The 22,562-nt window shown below is 36.6% G+C and overlaps 8 protein-coding genes across 8 annotated transcripts; 4 read left to right on the top strand and 4 right to left on the bottom strand.

The window, feature by feature from the left end:
• Positions 1-177: 177 nt before the first annotated feature.
• On the top strand, positions 178-3,935 carry C9374_013379 (uncharacterized protein; the record flags this gene model as incomplete). The annotated part of the gene is made up of 3 exons (XM_044689249.1): positions 178-3,361; positions 3,412-3,550; positions 3,614-3,935. The coding sequence occupies 3 exons, from the start codon at positions 178-180 to the stop codon at positions 3,933-3,935; spliced, it is 3,645 nt and encodes a 1,214-aa protein (XP_044553788.1).
• Positions 3,936-4,019: 84 nt separating this feature from the next.
• Positions 4,020-6,938, bottom strand: C9374_013380 (uncharacterized protein; the record flags this gene model as incomplete). The annotated part of the gene is made up of 1 exon (XM_044689250.1): positions 4,020-6,938. The coding sequence occupies one exon, from the start codon at positions 6,936-6,938 to the stop codon at positions 4,020-4,022; it is 2,919 nt and encodes a 972-aa protein (XP_044553789.1).
• A 312-nt stretch (positions 6,939-7,250) lies between these two features.
• Positions 7,251-7,781, top strand: C9374_013381 (uncharacterized protein; the record flags this gene model as incomplete). The annotated part of the gene is made up of 1 exon (XM_044689251.1): positions 7,251-7,781. One exon carries the CDS (start codon positions 7,251-7,253, stop codon positions 7,779-7,781), a length of 531 nt encoding a protein of 176 aa, XP_044553790.1.
• Positions 7,782-7,841: 60 nt separating this feature from the next.
• Positions 7,842-11,858, top strand: C9374_013382 (uncharacterized protein; the record flags this gene model as incomplete). Its single annotated transcript, XM_044689252.1, has 4 exons — positions 7,842-9,146; positions 9,424-10,025; positions 10,200-10,321; positions 10,372-11,858. 4 exons carry the CDS (start codon positions 7,842-7,844, stop codon positions 11,856-11,858), a joined length of 3,516 nt encoding a protein of 1,171 aa, XP_044553791.1.
• Positions 11,859-11,875: 17 nt separating this feature from the next.
• Positions 11,876-13,282, bottom strand: C9374_013383 (uncharacterized protein; the record flags this gene model as incomplete). Its single annotated transcript, XM_044689253.1, has 1 exon — positions 11,876-13,282. The coding sequence occupies one exon, from the start codon at positions 13,280-13,282 to the stop codon at positions 11,876-11,878; it is 1,407 nt and encodes a 468-aa protein (XP_044553792.1).
• Positions 13,283-13,881: 599 nt separating this feature from the next.
• C9374_013384 (uncharacterized protein) lies at positions 13,882-15,602 on the top strand (the record flags this gene model as incomplete). Its single annotated transcript, XM_044689254.1, has 3 exons — positions 13,882-14,170; positions 14,232-14,368; positions 14,484-15,602. The coding sequence occupies 3 exons, from the start codon at positions 13,882-13,884 to the stop codon at positions 15,600-15,602; spliced, it is 1,545 nt and encodes a 514-aa protein (XP_044553793.1).
• Positions 15,603-15,729: 127 nt separating this feature from the next.
• On the bottom strand, positions 15,730-20,618 carry C9374_013385 (uncharacterized protein; the record flags this gene model as incomplete). The annotated part of the gene is made up of 3 exons (XM_044689255.1): positions 15,730-19,827; positions 19,925-20,032; positions 20,145-20,618. 3 exons carry the CDS (start codon positions 20,616-20,618, stop codon positions 15,730-15,732), a joined length of 4,680 nt encoding a protein of 1,559 aa, XP_044553794.1.
• A 543-nt stretch (positions 20,619-21,161) lies between these two features.
• On the bottom strand, positions 21,162-22,543 carry C9374_013386 (uncharacterized protein; the record flags this gene model as incomplete). Its single annotated transcript, XM_044689256.1, has 5 exons — positions 21,162-21,520; positions 21,664-21,745; positions 21,883-22,256; positions 22,332-22,375; positions 22,464-22,543. The coding sequence occupies 5 exons, from the start codon at positions 22,541-22,543 to the stop codon at positions 21,162-21,164; spliced, it is 939 nt and encodes a 312-aa protein (XP_044553795.1).
• Between the last annotated feature and the right edge of the window lie 19 nt (positions 22,544-22,562).

Consider the following 22,562-nt stretch of genomic DNA (forward strand, 5'->3'; position numbering starts at 1 on the left):
TGTTGTAGCTCAAGATACCAGCAAAACTCAATGTCCAACAAACATGATCGTCAATGACCATCTATTAAATGTTCTTGTTGATATCGATATTATTAAAGTATGATACTCAAGTACGGCGCAAGGAGAGAGGGAAAATCACCTCGAGTGAATACTCGAACCATTCAAAAAAACAAAATAATGATGATGAACCATCGCCACCAACCGAAGACTTTGGTACCTTTCAAAACATCATTGAATTGGGATGATGATCTCTTTCTTTTGGATGGATTGGAAGAAGAACAAGCATTGGAGAGCTCTTCCAATGATCCATCCAATAACAACAATAACAACAATAATCTTCTTAATCATTTATCTACGAACACGGAGAGGAACATCAAACAACAACAACATGCACCAACTCTCAAGCTTGATCCACCAGTACGATCAAGAGTACACAGTACTCCATGGAACCATAACAACAATAAGGATTCAACAAATTCGAGAATCATCATTCCATACCATGATGATGATGATGCTTGTACTTTAAGCATGCTGACACCTCTCCTTAGTGAATCACACAATATTCCTAAGGTCGTAACAACCTTCTCATCGTCACCACCACGAGGTATTTCCAATCACATATTCACGACCAATAAGGTACAATCCACCAATCTACAACATCATTCTTCATTGCATGATTCAAGAACAACTTTTAATAGTGTCACAACAACAACTCCAACCACTACCGCCACAACCACCAACACCACAACAACCACTAACACGAGAAGTGCTTTGAAATTTGTTCCTCCACCAAGTTATAGAAATCAAACCATAGGTACCGTGGCTCAACAACCATCAAGAACTTCTATTCAACATCATAGTGAATTATACAAAAATAATATACAAAATAATAATAGACATCCGATCATAATGCCAAATACTGTAAAGTTTGAACCTCCAACCATCCTTACTGTCCATTCCAAACCTTCACACGTACCACAAGTGACAGCATTGAGCATTGGCACTCATTCACTCACTTCCAACAACTCTCCTATTGTTACGAGAGGTTTAACAACATCTGAGAATCATGTTAAACCTCTTGCCAGCGCTACTACAGCAGTAACAAACAAATCTCCTCAGAAATTTATCCCTCCTCCCAAGTATCTCGAAGGTAAAATGCAGAACCAAAAGAGAAATTTCATGAATTCTCATGCCTCTACTCGTGATGTACACGATCAATATATTGTTTCAAAGACTTTGAGTAACCTCACCAATCATGCCGACATTGCCAATAATAATGAAATGACATGGAACACTCACCTTCTCTCTAAGACTCTTAAAAAACCCAAAATTCAAACACAATTCACAGAATTTACTTCCTCATTAGGATTGAAAGTGAAGAAAATATCTACCATTTCTCCAAGTCATTTATTAGATGAATTAATATTAGAATGGTCAAAACAACCATTGTATTACTTTTCATTGAAAAGAGATGACAAGTCAGGTTCTTCTAGAAGAGTCAGCAATATTAGTGCAATGGTTGTTGGATGGTCTTCAATGAAAACGTATAATCATACTACTACATCTACCAATTCACATTCAATGAATAATGATCTTGATAGAAATGATCTTGATAGAAATGATGATGAAATGCATTCAACGACGAATCATGACAGAAATGAAAGGACTATTGGTATGAATACAATGAACTCTGGTCAATTATTACTTCCCTATGAAGAATTAATTACAGATTTTAACATTTCAGATCAAAATGTTTATTTCATTGAATTTGAACCATCAAGTCCATACACTTTAATGGTAAAAAGGAAAATTCAAGAAATGATCTTCTCCAAGACACATATGATTGCATGTAGTTTTAATATCAAACAACAATTAGGATATTTATATGGAGATTATTTATTTGGAACAAGTAGTGGTCATGCAAAAAGTAGTCAAAATAATAGTAATAGTAGTGGTAATAATAGTCAGTCTATTCATCCAAGTACTACTAATACTGCTAATGGTGATAATAATAGTCAAAGTATTCATCCAAGTACTACTAATACTGTGAGTACTACTGTGAGTACTACTTCTACTACTACTAGTAATACTACTAGTAATATTAGAGATCACACCAGTACTACTACTACTACTACTAGTAATATTAGAGATCACACCAGTCCATCCTCTCACACTCATGAATACTTTGAATTCAATAATCTATGTTTTGATCCTCTTATTATGGATTGGATGTGTGATACGAGTTTAGAACACAAACCTAAAAGTACAATTTCAGACATGTATCATACCATGATTGAGAATGGTGTACATTCCATGAATGACCACTCCACTAGTACTCTTCAACAGAGTAATTCATCGAACAAGAATTCTCAAACCAAATCTAAAAAGAATTCGAAAAAGAATTCGACATTCTCAGATCATCATACATCCATGATGGATCCATCCAACATACTTGCCAATGATTCATACATGTCCTATGCTTGTATGAACAAATTATATCAACAAATTATGGATCTTGGTTTAACACAACCATTTATTAAGGAATGTTATTTAATTCCAATTATAGCATCGATGGAATATAATGGAGTGGGATGTAATGTCAAACAAATTGATGAATTATCTAATTTAGTTACTAATGAAACAACCTATCAAACAAGAGAATTACAACAATTATGTGGATCAAGAAAGATTACACTCACTAACAAGAATGATATTCAATATCTCTTATATGATGTCTTGCAAATGAAAACACCTTCTCTTACTTGTAAAAAAGGTGCTAAATCTACGAATAAGGATTGTCTACGAAAATTATCGATTCAATATCCACAATATCGTTATGTTATTGAATCTATTCAATTATTTAGAAAATTACAAAATATTTCATCTAAATTTACTCAAGATTACAAACAAAAATATGTATTCTATGAAAAAACATGTTCAAAATATTTAATTCATTCCAGTCAAGAACAAAACGCAACATCCACAGGAAGAATATCATCAAGAGATCCAAATTTGCAAGCACTTCCAAAACCATTGTCTTTTTTTAGTCAAAAATTAGGAAAACAAGTCACTATAAATAGTAGATCTGCAATTACAGCAACAAGTGATGATTGTATATTAGTGAGTGCTGATTTTTCACAAATTGAAGTTCGTCTCATTGCTCATTTCAGTCAAGATGCAACTTTATTGAAAATATTTTCACAGCAAGATGGTATTGACATTTTTAAACAAATGGCAAGTGCATTATTTGCAACTGATTATGATCATGTTACAGATGAACAACGATCTCAAATGAAAACATTAACTTATGGAATTATATATGGAATGGGAGATGACAAGTTATCGATTGCATTGTTTGATAGTAAGTTGTTTTATGAATGTGGATGATTCATGTTCATCAATGCTAAACAGGCACTCACAGAATTGAAGATGCTAAAAGATATCGATATAACTTTTTCCAAAGATTTAAGGGAATTGAAGCTCTAAGAAACGAAATTGAAGAGGAGGTTATGAATCATGGCTATGTTACAACCATAGCAGGAAGGAGAAGGTAAATATTTTTATTGCAACAGAAAAATGTCACATTTTAACATTTCATCTCAATTATTATTAGACATTTATCCTCTATTTGGTCACCAGATAGTACCTTAATCGCAAAAACAAAACGTCAAAGTTTCAATTCAAAGATTCAAGGATCAGCTGCAGATATCATTAAAGAAGCAATTCGCACTGTTTGGGATCGAACAAGACTTGAAAAAATCGAGATGAGACTATTGCTGCAGATTCATGATGAAATTTTGTTCGAAGTGCGGAGCGAGAAAGTAGAACAAGCAAAACAAATCATCAAGGAATCAATGGAATCATGTTTTAAATTGTCCGTACCCACACCAGTTGTCATTTTAACTGGTACAAATTGGGGTGATTTGAGTCAGTAAATTCTTATTGTTTCAATACAAGGAATTTTTTAGTAAGCTGTCAAGACACTTTGGTGTTCAGAGATCCAGTTGCGTTGTTTATTTTCACACGGTGAATCGTCCTGTATGCCTTCGATCCATAAGACTTGAATCTTCGCCTAACATGTTCAAAATTTGAGAACGTGCTTGTTGAACCGATTCCTCACTTGTTCCTTCGATAGAGAGATAGAGTTTTCGTTCTCCTGGTTTTGGACGTGATTCAGGAGGAACAAAAGTACCCTTCACATGGATCTTTGTGTTCGTAAAATGTTGCACACTGTGTAGAGCATCCTTTTTGAGAATTTCCATTCGGATTGGTCTAGGCCAGTCGTTAATCTCGACCTCCGTTCGAAACAGACCTCCAACATTGACAACACTTTGCAACATCTTTTGAGCCATTTGTTTTTCTTTTTGCTTTTCTGAGAGTGACGTGTGAACTGTGAGTGCAGCAGCAAAGAGCTGAGCACGTTGAATTGCCTTTTCTTCCTCAGTGATTGCATCGTTCTTGTCAATGTCCTTATAAACAGCTTCAGCTGCTTTGGTTGCCTTATCAACCACAGTCTCTTCTTTCTTTGCTTTTTTCTTTTGACTGGACTTTTCTTGTTTCTTAATTTCATCTTCAGTCGGTAAATCGATTTGATCAAGAATTGCCTCATCATTGTTGGAAACGGCATATGAAAGTGCAAGTTGTTTCTTTTCTTCCAATTTCTTGTTTTCTTCATGAACATCAAATTTAAATCCGCTGCCAACGAAACCTGGTACCATGTTCGATTTTTTCTTTTCTTGTACCAGTCCAAGATTTCTTTTCGTTACATAATTCTCAGAGAGTTTGACAAGTTCGTCTGGAACTGGATTGTTTGATTGTTTTAACGCTTTGATGAGATCAGAAGCAAACTTTTCCTCTGAAGCAGAAATAAATGTATAGGCAACTCCTTTTCTACCTGCTCGACCAGTTCTTCCTACTCTGTGTACATAGTCTTCGTAGTGATCAGGACAATTATAATTTACAACTAGACGAATACTTGGAACATCAAGTCCACGAGCGCAAATACTTGTTCCAATCATGATGCTATATTTTTGAGATTTGAAATCGGATATTGTGCAATCACGTTCAATTTGATCCATTCCTCCATGCAGAGTACAGATACAATCCTTATAACCAGCAAGAGCCAAATCCTTAAATAAATCACCAGCACTGTTTTGTGAGTCGACAAAAATGAGAATGCTCGTATTGGGTTTGTTATACTTGCCAAGTAATTCCAACAATCGTAAAAATTTGGTCGAATCATCATTATAAATCTCTACGTATTGTTTTATGTTCTCACATGCTACGGATCTTCCTCCAACTATAATTTCTATGGAGTTTTTCATCACTTTTTTAGCAAGAGCTTCCAATTGACGAGGGAATGTCGCGCTGAACATGACAAGTTGTCTGTCGGGTCTGATATTGTCCAAAATTCTCATTACTTGAGGCCCAAATCCCAAATCAAACATTCTGTCAGCTTCATCCAGGACAACAAATGATGCACGGGTGAGATTGGTTACTTTGCCTCTATTGGCACAAAGCAAATCGATTAATCTTCCTGGTGTACAAACCACAATATGAGCACCGTTTTTCAATAAAGCTATTTGCTCGGCAATTCCAGCACCTCCATAAACACAAGCTGTTTTTAACTGGAGAGGCTCAGCAAATTTAGCCAATTCGTCATGAATTTGAATCGCAAGTTCTCTGGTTGGAGCCATCACAATGCCAATTGGTCCATCTCCAAATTTCAGAGGTGGTTGATCCAAAACATGTCTTAACATGGGCAATACAAATGCTAGAGTTTTCCCGCTGCCTGTTTTAGCAATACCAATAACATTTCTTCCACTCATGATACAAGGGAGAGCCTGAGACTGAATTGCAAAAGGCTTTGTATATCCAAGGGAGTCTATTACTCCTAAAATCACATCATTCAACCCACATTGGGTCCATGATTTTACAGGAGGAGGAATATCATGCCCATGAACTTTAATATTCCCCATCTCCTTTCTGAGTTCATTGATTTCTGTTTCGGTCATGGAGCAAAGTTCTTTAGGAACAATAAAAAAGTTTTTACGAATGGGTATGTAATCAATTTGTGAATGATCTACAGGCTTTAAATCCTTTTTAGACTGCTTTTGAAGATCTGACAATCCTTCAAAACCTTTTTCAATAGTATCCTCTTTTGTAATGAAATAGCTATCAATATCTACGTCGAGATCCTCAGAAAATAAGACTTGTCCTTTTTGGTTTCTGTTTTCAGTAGAATACTCCGTGATGTTGCTATTACTTAACGTACCGTTGTCAGACACTGAACGCTGCTGTTGCTGCTGTAAATTATTATGAATGGTGGACATATATTTTTCAAATTCGTCCTCCTCGTCTTCCATTGTGGTATTAGTCGTAATCATCTCATCGTCATCAAGGAAGCTAAGGGAGGTGGCAGATTTTGAAGATGAGCCAGTGAAGTCATCATCCTCCATTATATTGAGTAACGAATTGTTTGGTACTTGAGCGTGTTTTGATTTTGTTCCTGTTGAATTAAATTTGAGAGACACACCCGATTTTTTTTGGAACATTTCTACCGATGATAAAGGCTTTGTGTTAGGAGTGTTTGTGTTGCTGATCGGAGTTGCGGTTACAACCTTTTGTTTCTTTTCTTCTTCTAGTTTTTGAAGTGCTCCCATTTCCTTCTTCTTTTTCCAAGCTTCTAATCTTGCTTTCTTTTTTTCCATTTCACTGGTGGCGTCGGTTGATGTCGTTGTATTACCAGTTGTTGTTGTTGTGGTGGTGTTCGGAACAATAGCTTCATCGAATTTTCGTTTTAAATCTGTAGGCTGTCTGTAATTATTTGAATCATGTGGTGGTGTTTGTGTTTGAAATTGATGATGATTATGAATTTGTCTACTTCCCTCACGGTTTACGGTGTTGTTCAAGGAAGGTGATGGGTGTCGTGGCTGCATTTTTTAAATTTTAAAATTTAAAAATTGAACCTGCCGTGAGAAGGCGATGTTCTTATAATAACCATCAACATGGTACGATATACCAACACAATATTTGAAACACTGGCACTGGTTTACACCGTTTCCCTGATGTCAGTGAGGGATAGTGACTGATATTGTAACTTAAAAACTGTATTGATAGTACCCGCCAACACTTACAGATTTGTTCTCAATGATCCGTTATTCGTTAAATTTATTATTATTTTCAAAATTGAAAAAAAACCGCAACTTTTGCACCTCAACAATCACTCTCCATAAAACCTTCTTATCGAAATGAATATCAACATGTCGAATAACTGGACCAAACTCCGAAGATATCTCGCTGGCAAACCATCTAAAACCGGAATGGAGGCAGAAACTCTGCCCACCCGAAAAACGCCAATTGAATGTACTCTTGGTAAGATGATGATTAGGATGAACGCAGAAACAGGAGGTCTCGAGTACATGGGAGAGATAAATCAAGGAGAATATATCAAGCTAGACCACTCAGATTTAAAAAATATTAAGGATCGAATGGAGGAATTGGAACAAGAAAATAGATTATTGAAATTAAAGAACGAGATTTTATTAGATTTACTCTCCTCGACCACTCTAGATGCAAAATACATGGAACAAACGTTATTAAAGATAAAGAATGAAGGAATCCCGAAACAATCCGATAAACAAGTCTCAGAGGAAAAGAATAAAACGAAAAAAGAAAAGAAAAAGGTACAAGAAACAAAACAAGAAGTAAGCGACATTAAGAAGGTTGCTTCTCGTCGAAAACAATCTGTAGACAAACAACCCGTCTTGGTGGAGCAATAAAACAAGCCAGTTTTAAACAAGGTAGTAGTGTCACTAATCACCTTTCCATAAAGTAAAAAAATGGGGAATATGGTTCTCAAGTCACGAGCTCACTCCAAAGCATTCGATGACGATGGTGAGGAAGCCAATATTCATTCTCCGTCAAATTCCACAAAGAAGTCACCAAATCATTCTCCAACACCTAATATCACTAACACCAAAACGACCCAACCATTAATTTCGGGAGGAACTACCACTTCTGGCTCTCCTCATCATACAATTGCCAATTCACAACAACCATCCACAAAGTCGACGATCAACTCTCCTACCAACACTCCAACCACCAACTCCATCCTCATTTCCAACAACAGTAACAACCATTCTTCTAAACCTTCACACAATGATTCCCAATCTGTAACTGTAGCATCATCAATTTCCAATCAAACCACAACAACATCCACACACATTCTCGCCAATGAAACATTTTCTGATATTGAAGCTTGGAATGAAGTTCCCGATGAATACAAGGAAGGAATTTACGTATTGTATGGTAAAATCAAAAAACGATATCAACAAGCGAATAATGCACCCAATGATTTATCCATGAGAAAACATGCCATTCGAATTGGATCTCCACATCATTTCTATCGATATTTTAATGTGCAGTTAAAAGCAGTGAAAGAAATGATTTACAATGAATATGTGGAAGAGTGTCGACGAGAACGAAAGAAACGACGAGACGAACAATCGACTTGTCGACTGAGTAATAGTAGTAATGATCATGAACATGACAACAACAAGGACAAGCACGACGAAAATGATGACGATCAAGATGATGATGATGGTAGTAGTGCTGGTAGTACTGGTAGTGATTATGACCACAACCACAACAAACACAACAACCATTCGGACATGATTCTCACTCAACAACAACAATCATTCAATTCTGCTGAAGTATGGACACAACCTACTCTTCACCACCCTTCATTGAAGTCACAACATGAAGATGATCATCATCATCATTCAGAGGATCAAGATTCTTCCGATCAGAGTACTCTCAGTATTCTTTCCATGGATTCCTATTTTGCACAACAAAACGAAGGTCACAAAATTATTTTCAAAAAACCACTCAAAGTCAAATTAATCATTTCTGATTTAAATCAACCAAAATTGGCAAGCAAAATGGCCAGTACTGTGAATACTTTTGTAAATGTATTTAGTCAATTTGGATGGGTTCATACTGCTTTTACAATTTCTAACTTGAAATTTGATTGGGTAAAATCAGAATATTGTGAAACATCGGATGTGAAAGGAACTTCTTGTTTATTGGCAATTACAGTTAAGGAAATACATGACATGAGTGAATTGGAAGATTGTTTGAAAATTGTAAGTAGTACTACTCGTTCGAATTTTGTGTGACATTGTGTGGCAACATACTCTCATGAACACATACATTTATATGTCAACAAAATTTTTTTAATACTCTCTGCTTCCATGCTCTTTTTGGTTTTGTGTGTGTGCTGTATATATTTATATATTTATTGTGTTGTATATATTTGTATATATTTATATATTCATATATTCATTAATGAATGGATAATCATGGTATTTATGATTACTATTCATGAAATACTATTCATAACCACACAACTTGTTGAACTAGCTCTCAGAAGAAGTCTCTCGTTGGAATCGTGAATATTCCTATGGAAGTATTAGTAATGATAGAAAATTACAAAAAAAGATTGCCAATTGTCAAGATTTTACCATATTCATGCTTCGAAAAATTGGTGTTAAAGACTTCAAATTTGAAAACACATCCATTGGTGATTATTTAGAAACCATTTTCAATAAGGGATTAACAGATGTCATGTTTACTACAAATAAGGAATTCAGAGACAAGTATAATACTCTCTTTAAAGAACACTCAAACTTGAACCATAGAATGATTGAAAAGAAACACACTTTCCAAACACACAAAGATTTGGATTTATTTGTTCAAGATTTAATGGATGTTGATCCTTCATTTGAAAATTCCGAGGAATATCAGTTATTGAAAGCCTTTGATCGAGGTTTTTGGTTGAAATATAGAAGATCATGTGGTGTCATGGAAGGTGATTCCAACTATGATGAATTAATTAAGAATGAGCCCTTGCAACTAGAGGATGAACATGGAATGCTTGAATTGAAATGTCCATTTGGAGATCCTAATGAAAGTTATTCCTTGTTGGCACAACCAACGACTGCCATGACTGGAAATAGAAGGAGGTAAAGTTTAGACGACTTGGAGTTGTTATCCTCAATGTTCAATTGTTTTTAAAATGTCAAAAGCAAAGCGTGCAATTAATTGCCAGCAGTATCGGTGCGCAATTTTTCGTTTTTCAATTTTAAGAATAAAAAAAGAATACAAAAATATTGAACGAAACCTGCTCGCCAATATAGTTTCCGAACTTCAGGGAGAATGCCGTTCTCATTGAATGCTCGGAATGATACAAACAACATTTTTCGTCCTCCTACTTTAACGACAACCTCGCCCAACAACAACAACCATAGATTTATTCCTCGTAAGTAGTATCAATAAAAATTACAACTCAATTTATAATCATCATCACAGCGAATAATTCCAATAGACTTTCCTCCACAAATACTACTAGTGGTGTACAAGGATTATTTCAACATTTTGCTCCAGGCACTTTTGCACCATCAATCTCTTTCAATCATGGTATCACAAATACATCTAAAACCACTCCGCAAGTTTTCCGTCCTCCTCCCCAATATCAAGCACAAACGCAACAACAAAGAATTCATTCTATCACTCCAATTTCTTCTCCAATTTTGAATCAACACATTCAACAACAGTCACCAACTTTAATCACAAATTCGATTCCTATTACAAATAACAGTTTTGCATATCGGAGAACCGTTGATGATGACGGACATAGTAGCGGATTTTCTTCTCATTCTTCTCTCTCATGTAACAGTAACATTCGTACCAATATTACAGGTCATTCGAAAGATAATATTATCCCGATGAATAGTGAAACAAGTCTTTCTACGACTCCCTCATCAACAACACCACCTGTAACTTCATCTTCAACATTCCTCACTGATGGGCAATCAAAGCTGGATCCATTAGCATGCAGATTGGAATGCCCAATAATATTCCTTCCCATTGTTGGGCAATATGTAAACAATAAGCTTTCAATATTTGAAGATGTTATAAATGTTATTGAAACTCCCATGGATATCTACAATGAAGACATTGACGGTTTTGAAAGAGGTGAGAAAATTGATAATGAGGATGAAATAATTTCAAATTTAAGAAAATTGGACGTCAAGAATTTAAAACTTTCTGATATTACAAAAATTTATGATCAGATTATATTACCATACATCAAAATTCAAAAGCAACATATTGGAGACGCAGAAGAGCTGGCACTTTGGTTGGGTTATAAAACGAAAATTAAGCGTCTGGTGAAGATGATACTACCATTTGTACACAAAGATATTCATTTAACTGTCCTATTATTGAGCGTATTATTCAAACAAACCTTTAACGTGAAATATTTAAAATTTATTGGAGATTACTTGAAACATTGTCACGATACCAACCATGGTGAAACTCAGGTCTATTTAATTGAACTTTACAAAAGTGTTAAAAACCATTTACTACATCACTGTTTGAATTATATTGACACTCATGTCAAGTGTAGAGAAGATAATTTATTTTTGGCATACCCTAAATTTATTCTCAAGTATATTGATGTGCTTATTTCGTTTGGTTACCTTTCTAACTGTATTGACATGATATTCGACTTTTTTACAGTGTGCTGCTCATTTAATTATTCGCTGTGTATTGACAAAACATTTGACTACATAACCAAAATGTTACAATGTTGTGAAAGGGAAGAAATACCGAAAGATTTTACTGTTCATTACACCAAACTACTGATAACATCTTTAAAATTGTTTTCCAAAAGCTATAGAAATGGCTCGTTTGGATTCGAGTTTGTTTCTTCATTAATGAAGTTTAGAAAGGCATGTCAGCGCAACTCAGGTCCTTTGTATCAACTAGTTTATAAAGAAACAGACTTGACATGACTATTGGTCGTTTTGATTTATTTCTTTTTGAAAATATTCTTCCACGAATAACTCGTGGGTCTCTTTCGCACCTCTTGCTTTGGTTCTTTGCAAGTCTCTACTTGGCTTGGAACGCTTACTTGCAATTCTAAAGTTGTGATTTCTGGTTTGATAACAAAGCCTGTATTCTTTTCATGTTGAGAAATGATAACGCCAATACTTTGACTTCTTCTCTTGTCATTGATCGTGGGAGCACTTGAGGATGCTGGACTTGAAGGAATTTTTCTTTCGGTGTTGTTGCTTGCCATTGAATTGGACCTCACTCTAAACATGTCTCCCACTTTTTTAACAGAATCAAATATTCGACTAGCTCGTTTGTTAGCAGTATTATCTAGATTAGGAGAACTATTGCAACTCATACTCTGTCTTGAAGAAAGAGTTATACTCGATCGTCGTGAATTTCTACCGTTGTCTGAGGTTGGCTTTGACAAGAATGTGTTTGGTTTTGATAATAACTTTAAATCCTCAAAGCAAGATAATACATTTTCTCCTGTCAAACATGAACACTCATGAAAGGTAACTCCGTTCATAATCCTTTGATGTGACATGATATTACTTTCAGTAACTACTCGGTCCTCTTCAAGGTCAATTTTCGCTCCAATTACCATTGATGGTTTCATTATTATATTATGCCTTTGGAGTAATGGCCCAAGAAGAGATGGACTCTGTGGAGAACACGAAAACCTATAACTCTCCATATTTTCGCAACATTCATTTGAGCTCATGATATTCAATATTTGCTCATAGTAATATTTTACAGCTTCAAATGAGGTCATGTTTGTGACATCATATACATAGATGATAATATGTGCAATCTTGACAATATTCTTAAAAGTTACATCACTCTCCAATACATTTCGGCTTCTGACTTCTGTATCGGAATGAGAGAAAATGAAAAAGTTCAATTTCAATTTTTCGGAGCTACTCATGTCTACCTGTTTGACATAATCAGGATCCACATCGATCAAGTCTCCTTTTGAAGTTGTTCTTGAGTGATGATGTAAAGTAGAGCTATTATTCCATACAAAAGAACCCATCGCAGAGTCACACCAAGATTCGACGCTTTCTTCATCATTACTGTTGTCACTTGTCGAGTCGTCGAATGCAGATCGTTGCATGGATGATGAAGGGTTATGATAGCCATTCACCATATACGAGACTAAACTTTTCTTTCCAGTGTTGGAAGTACCACAAATACATACATTGACATTGGTTGTTATTGTTCCATTCAGAGGTGTAGACGAAGATGATGACACATGGGGTGAGGAGGACAACAAATCGGAAGATGATGCCACATGTCCTAACAACATGGAAGGAATCATGCCAAGTAAACTACTTCGGCGTTTTTTGAGAGGATAGCTTTGCGGCTCTTCTTTCTCGAACATGATGATGATGATGGAATAGTACGGAATGCTTGTATGAATATTTACAGCAAGAAGAAAAGGCTCAATGTCTTCTTCAACGTAGGTTGCCAAAAAGCAATTGACACGATTTGACCAAGAATTGTTCAACGAGAGAGTGCCTGCCTGTTTTATGGACGACGATGATGTAAAAGCCTATACTCTCGATAAGAGTGGTGGTGGTACTGCTTGTAGTGGTTGATTTTGTTTTAAGTTTTTGGTGTGGCAAATTACTCTTTCATTGCATGTCTTGAGAGATAGCGCCAGTCAAGTGTAGACTCTCTTTAGATAAACAAACTCCACTTGTAATGAATATTAGAAAGAGTATACTAATCACGAATGAGAAGATTGAAAATGCATTCAAAATTGGGCAATTGGAGTTGAATTGGTTCTGGACCCTACGTCCAAGTGGATTCTCAAAATGGAAAGGATTGGACGCCTTTATTTCAAACCACCAACGAATGCTGTTTACTTTTGAAGACAAGGTCACAGAAATAAGAGGTCCTGACACTTGTTTATAACGCTTCAGTGTATGATGGTATGTAAGTTGGTCTGTTTCGTCAAAGATTTTCTCATTGAAAAAAATGTTGCAACTCCGAAATATGGGAACGATCGTGTGTTCCTTCTCCATGAGTTTTCTTGCAATACTTGTGATGATGATGACGATCCAAGTGGAGGCTCTTCCCATTTCGATCCAACAACAAAAGATATTCATTCAACAAAAGATGAAAAACACAAATGCCTTGCTACCTGTGGGAATCAAGGCTAGCGTTCAAGAAAGAGCCTTGAATTACATGGCCCAACAATTGATGCCACTGATTCAAAAACAATTGAATGCTCCTATTTCGGTTCCTGATGTACAGGGTGAAGTTGGTAGGTACCGTTGTGTAATACAATTGTAAATGCGAGATGATTAAAACTTTTAATAACAAAGATACACCCATTGGACATGTCACTTACACTTTAAGTAGCATTACTTTGAGTGGACTTGGATTATCAACACCTTCAATTCAAGTCAATGCTCAAGGATTGGGAGTTACTATTAGCTCAGCAACAGCACACATGAATTGCGTAAGTGTTATAGAGTGTTACAATTTATTATGAAATATGTTGAATCCACAATTATGATGGTTGTGTGAAAATAACAATGACACCAATGATGATCATATAACATCAACTGGAATAGAATTGGCATTATCGAGAAAATTCATGGCCTCATATTAGTGACAGTGGATCTGCAGATGCGGATATTACCATTGCCATCACATTTAATGTACAAGTTGTAATTCAAGATTCTACTCATTTTAATATTGTACTCTCTGGATTCAATGCGAAATTCACAAGTTTCAATTTATCATTACATGGAGGTGCATCATGGCTCTATAACATCTTTTTAAATAATTTTAAAAACTCTATTGAACAAGCTGCACAAAATGCTATTAACACACAAGTTGCAGCAGCAGTGAATGAAGTCTTGAGCAATACATTGTCCACATTGAATTTACAAATTCCAATACTTTCGTATGGAGTACTTTTTGATTCGACCTTACAAAGTGTTAGTTATACACCCTCTACCTATATGACTCTTGGAACTGCAGGAAGATGTTTTATTAAGGGTCAACAATCATATCCAGGACAACCTTCTTATATGCCAAACTCACTTGGGAATGATGTCATGATGGAAATGTTTGTTAGTGATTATACTTTGAATTCAGTTGGATATGCATTTACTCAAGCAGGAGTTTTAAATTATTTATTAACACAACATACGTTACCTTCTGCTATTACGTGGCTATTCAATACCACAAATCTTCAATTCTTTATTCCTGCTTTATATAACAAGTATCCAAATAGAGAATTACAAGTCGATTTCACAGTGCCAACAGCACCAGTGTTTACAATTTCACCAAAGGGTGTTGAAGTTTCCATGATTGCTCAAGCAATTTTCCAAGTAATTCTTCCAACAGGTCCCGTGAATGCATTTGCCCTCAATTTGAATGCTTTATTAGATTGGCAAGTGCAAATTGTTGCGAATAATGTGACTGGTTCATTAAGTTATAAGAACGCTAATGTGACTTTGGCATATAGCACAATCGGAGATTTGGATGTTTCATTAGTTTCATCCGTTGTTAACCTTTTATTCCAATACGGAATAGTACCCATTGGCAATGTGTTGCTACAGCGTGGCTTCCCATTACCAACTGTGGAAGGATTGACTTTGCAAAATCCAACCGTTTCTTATCAAACCGGATTCATTGCGGTGCGATCTAACTTTGTGTTTGTACCTCCACCAAGCAAACATTAAGGTGTCAAGAATTCTGTTGGATGTAATAAAATTATTGGTGACAAGACCTGAGTCATTGGAGCAATTGGATGTATTCAAAATTCCTTAGTAATGAGATTTATTTTGAATAAATTTACTAGTTACAAGTTTAAAAGCCTTCAGCCAATTCCACATTCACATGCTGAGCAGCACTGATTTCCTGAGCAGCAGCTGCAGCAGCTTTCTTCTTCATAAAAACAACCACTGAGACAATGGTAGCTGTGAGACCAGCAACACCTCCAATCACAACCAAAGGAACAATGACACCAGCTGCAATAGCTCCGCCATTTCCTCCATCGGTATTACGAGGGGAAGAGGTGACAACGCTTGGCTTTGGTCGAGTTTGAATTGCAACAGCACTCGATGATACTCGATCTGAAATGGTCACTGAGGTGGTACGATCCACCAACACTACGTAAGCCTTCAGAGAACCAGTATTGGAGTATGATGGAGCAATTAATTGTACATTGGTTGTTGATGAGGATGGAACAACATCATACGTTTGATTGGAAGTCACTTGTCCATTAAATTCAAAATCAAAGGCAATTCTCACAGTTCTACCAATATAAGTGGCTGCAAAAGTTGGATGACTGAGAGAGAGAGTGAGTAATGTCGAGGCCTCATTCACATACGCTGTAGTGCTATTGAATTGTAAGGTAATGCCTGAAGCAGGAACATAAAACAGAGAACAATCTGAGTAAAGGTATCCACTCGAACAACGACATACATTCGGAGCATCACAAGATCCATGTCCACTACAAACACCAGTAACATCTGCTAAAATACCAAAACATTTTGGAAGACATGTCGATCCACCATAAAAGCTGGAATTACGACATGCGCATGAGTCTGGCAATTGGCAAATACCATTTCCATTACAAACAGAGCTATCATTAGAGAAAGTTCCATAACAAGAGGTAATTTCACAATCATTTCCAGTCCATTGAGAATTACAGACACACTTGTTATAGGCAGCACAAGTACCATTCTTATAATTACAAACATCAGTACTATCGGATGCAATACCATTGCATGTGGTATATTCACAATTCGAACCATAGTATCCACTATTACATTGACACTTATTCACATCAATACATTGACCATTTCCACTACACACAGAGGAGTCTTGTGCTGATTTTCCTGAACACATGACAATGTCACACTTAGAACCAGTATAATTTGCAAAACAACTACAAGTATCTACACCAATACATGTACCATTTCCACTACAGACGTTTGAATTTGTTTGAGAAATTCCATAACACTTGTAGTTTTGACATTGGGTGCCATCGTATTTTGCAGGATCACAGATACAATTGTCCTTACTGACACAACTACCTCTTCCAGAACACACTTGAGATGAACTTCCAGGTGTTCCATAACAAATTGGTATACTACAATCTGAACCAGTGTAACCTGTGAAACATGAACATGGTCCAGGTGTTGTACATGTACCATTCTTGTAATTACAAACATCAGAAGCTGTTGATAATTTTCCAACACACATGGGTACATCACAATTGGTGCCATACCATCCAGGGGAGCAGACGCAATAGTTCACAGAGGCACATGTACCATGTCCACTACACACCAACGAGTCATTGAAGTTTTTGCCATTGCACTTCCAGAATTGGCAAACATTTCCATAATAGCTAGTGTTGCAATAACATTCATCCCAGTCAATGCAAGTACCATTTCCACTGCAAACATCAGAGACATTGTTTGCTTTTCCATAACAGACAGGATCAAGAGGTGAACACTTTCCTGGTAAAGTACAAATACCACGCGAGTTATTACAGACTCTGGTGTCATTGGCCAAGAATCCTCCACAAATTGGGTATTGACAAGTGTTTGAAGGTCCATATCCAGTTGTACAAGTACAATTATTAAAGGATGAACACACTCCATGTCCATAACAAACATCTGAATTGTCTGAAGCAACACCATTGCAGGTAGTTAATTCACATTTTGATCCATAATAATTAGTATTACAACTACAAGTACCTGGTGCTGTACAGCTTCCTCTTCCACTGCATACCGTTGAGGTTTCATTGGCTAAAATACCATAACAAACTGGAGTTTGACAGAACTGACCTCCCCATTGAGTAGTGTCTGAACATTTACAAACATTTGGAGCATCACAGGTACCATGACCACTGCACACAGAGGAATTACTTTGTAAAATACCAAAACATTTTGGTAAGGAACAATTGGATCCTCCCCAATTTGAGTTACAAACGCAAGTATCAACATTATTACAGGTACCATGACCACTGCACACTGAAGGATTACTTTGTAAAATTCCAAAACACTTTGGTAAGGAACAATTGGATCCTCCCCAATTCGAGTTACAAATACAAGTGTCCACTGCATTGCAAGAACCGTTTCCACTGCAAACTGAAGGATTACTTTGTAAAATACCAAAACATTTTGGTAGAGAACAGTTAGAACCTCCCCAATTCGAGTTACAAATACAAGTGTCCACTGCATTGCAAGAACCGTTTCCACTGCACACACTTGGATTACTTTGTAAAATACCAAAACATTTTGGTAGAGAACAATTCAAACCTCCCCAATTTGAGTTACAAATACAAGTATCAACATCATTACAGGTTCCATGACCACTACACACTGAAGGATTGCTTTGTAAAATTCCAAAACACTTTGGTAAGGAACAATTGGATCCTCCCCAATTCGAGTTACAAATACAAGTATCAACTGCGCTACAGGATCCATGACCACTACACACAGAGGAATTGCTTTGTAAAATACCAAAACATTTTGGTAGAGAACAATTCAAACCTCCCCAATTTGAGTTACAAATACAAGTATCAACATCATTACAGGTTCCATGACCACTGCACACTGAAGGATTACTTTTTAAAATACCAAAACATTTTGGTAGAGAACAGTTAGAACCACCCCAATTTGAGTTACAAATACAAGTGTCCACTGCATTGCAAGATCCATTTCCATTGCACACACTTGGATTGCTTTGTAAAATTCCAAAACATTTTGGTAGAGAACAATTCAAACCTCCCCAATTTGAGTAACAAATACAAGTATCAACTGCGCTACAGGTTCCATTTCCATTGCAAACTGAGGGATTACTTTGTAAAATACCAAAACATTTTGGTAGAGAACAATTCAAACCTCCCCAATTCGAGTTACAAGTACAAGTATCAACTGCATTGCAAGATCCATTTCCATTGCAAACTGAGGGATCACTTTGTAAAATACCAAAACATTTTGGTAGAGAACAGTTCGAACCTCCCCAATTCGAGTTACAAACGCAAGTATCAACATCATTACAGGTTCCATGACCACTGCACACTGAGGGATTACTTTGTAAAATACCAAAACATTTTGGTAGAGAACAATTCAAACCTCCCCAATTCGAGTTACACATACAAGTATCAACTGCATTGCAAGATCCATGACCACTGCAAACTGAGGGATTACTTTGTAAAATACCAAAACATTTTGGTAGAGAACAGTTCGAACCTCCCCAATTTGAGTTACAAATACAAGTATCCACTGCATTACAAGACCCATTACCATTACAAACACTTGATGAGTTTTGTAAAATACCATAACAACTTGGAATTGAGCAGTTTAAACCATACCAACCAGAGGTACACTCACAAGTATCAACATCAAGACATGATCCATGACCACTACACACACTTGAATTACCTTGTAAAATTCCAAAACATTTTGGTAAGGAGCAATTCAAACCTCCCCAATTCGAGTTACAAATACAAGTATCCACTGCATTGCAAGAACCGTTTCCATTACACACACTTGAATTACTTTGTAAAATACCAAAACATTTTGGTAAGGAACAATTCAAACCACCCCAATTCGAATTACAAGCACAAGTGTCCACTGCATCACATGATCCATGGCCACTACACACTGAACTATTTCCTTGCACGATTCCAAAACATGTTGGTACACAAGTAAGAGAGTCACTTGATCGATAATAACCTGACAAACAGTCACAATAAGGTGCATTTGATGACTCGGTGTTGGTATCACAAGTTGGAGATGCTTTGTAAATTGTTGTACCTTCTCCAAAATAAATGTCTCCTGTCGTATGAACATAAATACCACCACTGGTTCCACTAATTGAGATTAGAGTCGTGATGCTGTTATCTGTGAGGTTCACTCGTTTGATTGCGTTCGATTCTGTAAAATAAATCTAATGTATAGTTGATGAAAGTTCAACACAAACGATCATTCAATCACACAAAAAATATTTCAAAACCCAACATCCTTATTCATTTTGAGATACTTACGAAACCGTTGAAATAGGCCATAAATTTTGGGCTCACACCAGAAATGGTGGAAATAACAGTGCCCGTAGAGTCAATTGTTTTGATACTGGATCCATCTTGATAAAAATACTGAACATGGTCATGTGTTAGATGAAGCGAGATGCATCACCGCGTTGTGTTACGACGTGTGAAACATGTTTGTATAAGGACAGATGCTTACAGATGAATCATCTCTACTTACTTGGCTATTGTTGATAGGATTTGGAATAATAGTGTCAGAGTCAGCGAGGGATAAAGAGGCAAAAGGTGAGGCAGCACTATCCATGTAAAACCCTTTGCTCGCTAAACCATAAACGAGATGAGTACCATCATGTGTTAGACCAGCAACATTGTTAGTATAGGGGCCATCACTCGAACGTGTTGAAGATAAAAGATCATAGGTGTAAACACGTTTTCCGTCCCCATAGTACACGAGATTGTTGTGATAGGTCACCAATCTTGGAGTTGTGGATCCAATGTTGGTGGTGAGTAGTGTGTAAGATTGTGGAGAAGAGCCACTTGGAACATTCACTCTGAGGATGGCTTGAGATCCTCCTGAAGTGTACAAAAGTTGGGAAGAGCTGTCAAAGGACATTTGACCAATGGTAGAACATCCAGATCCGCATGAGCCTGTTGCGAATTCACTCTTCGTATAGTTCATGGCAAATACACACATGTTTAAAAAAGAACATGATAACACCAAGTATACCGCCGCAAGTATCATTATCCACAAGAATGGAGAGAAGAAATGTGAGCCAAAGGTCGCCGACATCTTTGAGTCTTTTGAAGGATGAAATACTGGTGGTGGTGGTGTTGTTGAAGGTGGAACGAATCACACACAGACGCCAGTTCAAGGTAATTACTCTCGTTTGGAACGAATCACTGCTTGAATGATTTTTTTGAAAGTGTTTTATAGCTCAGTGTGGTCGTTGACAAGTGTCAAGACCTCGAGTTCGGAAGTGTGATTGTTTTGTGCGACCCAATTCAACAAAGTAACCGTTTCCTTTAAAAATTGAAAGATGAGCAATCGAAATTTGTGATAGCCAATGGAAAGTTGGTCTGTTTGCAATGAACAGCCACTCTTTCGAAGATTACAATTGTAATCATGGCGAAGGAAAAGCTTCCGAAACGATGATTGGCTGATATAGAGAATGATGTTGCGTTTATAAATAAAAGCTCATAAGAGTTTACGTTTGCCAAGTATTCCAATGAACAACAATTACCAAAGAGGAAGATCCCAAAATGTGACAGGATCACAGGTTCTCACTGTCTTTTCTTTTTGCAAAGCATTAATTGCCTCCATCTCTTCAGAATCAAGTTCAAAATCAAAGACTTTGCCATTCTCAATGATTCTTTGGTCGTTGGTTGATTTTGGAATGACGACACATCCTCTTTGAATATTCCAACGAAGTAAGATTTGTGCAGGAGTCTTGTGATGTTTCTCAGCAATTTCCTTAATCTTGCTGTGATGAGCAGGAGAACCTTCATACATGTGTCCTAAAGGACTATAGGCAACCAAAGCAATATCCTTTTGACCCTTGATTAAATTGTTTTGTGCAAGGAAAGGATGACACTCCACTGTTGGTTGTGTGTGATGTGTGGTGCATTGAGTCATCGCGTTACATTATTTCAATAATAATAATAGAAGGGTTGGTTGTATTGAAATAAAAATATTGAACCATATTGGAGGATGATTGACCAATTGGTTTCTAAATACATACCTTGATTGCATGCTGGTTTTATCTTTGCATAGGTCAAGAGCTCGTAAATAAGTCCAAGATCAAAGTTAGAAACACCAATGGACTATGAGTTGTTGTCAATGCATAGTCATGAAAGATATTCATTGACATTCCATCATCATGAAATGATCAATAAAGAATATCATTACGCGTTTACAAAAATATTAATACGTCCTGAGCAGAGATCTTCAACCTCCTTACCTTAACCAATCCATCTTGAACAAGTTTTTCCATCTCTTCCCATGTCTCTCTCAAAGGAACTGAAGCTGTTTTAATTTTTCCATTTTCATCCTTTGGGAAGCAATTTCCATCGACTTGAATATCATCTCCAACATATGCAAATGGTAATGGCCAATGAATTAAATACATATCGAGATAGTCCAATTTCAAATCCTTGAGAGTTTGAAGGCAAGCCTTTCTGACATGTTCTTTTGCATGGAAAGTATTCCACAACTTGGATGTAATGTAAATGTCTTCTCTCTTGAACTTCTTTTCTTGATTGATGAGCACATTCAAGGTTTCACCAATCTCCTTTTCGTTGCGATAAATGGCTGCTGCGTCAATGTGTCTATAGCCTAGTAGCGATTGAAATCAAATTTCAAAACTCGTCAAAACCAGAGGGCCCATTGATTGGGTCTTCAAAAACTTACCATTCTCCAAAGCAGTTCTGATGGCTTGTTCTGCCTCTCCAGGCCTTGTGTGTGAATTCAAGAATCATTTTGTTTGATGAGAAGAACAATGTTTTCTAAATAATGAACGTGAGTAAACAATGTGCTACGTACTTGGTGAGCCATGTTCCGAGACCTAGCAAGGGCATGGTAGTTCCATTGTTGAGAGTGATGACTGTGTTGTTGTCGATCATTTCGTCGTGGACAAATTTT

Source organism: Naegleria lovaniensis (assembly GCF_003324165.1).
Source record: "Naegleria lovaniensis strain ATCC 30569 chromosome Unknown tig006, whole genome shotgun sequence".
Classification (NCBI taxonomy): domain Eukaryota; phylum Heterolobosea; class Eutetramitea; order Acrasida; family Naegleriidae; genus Naegleria; species Naegleria lovaniensis.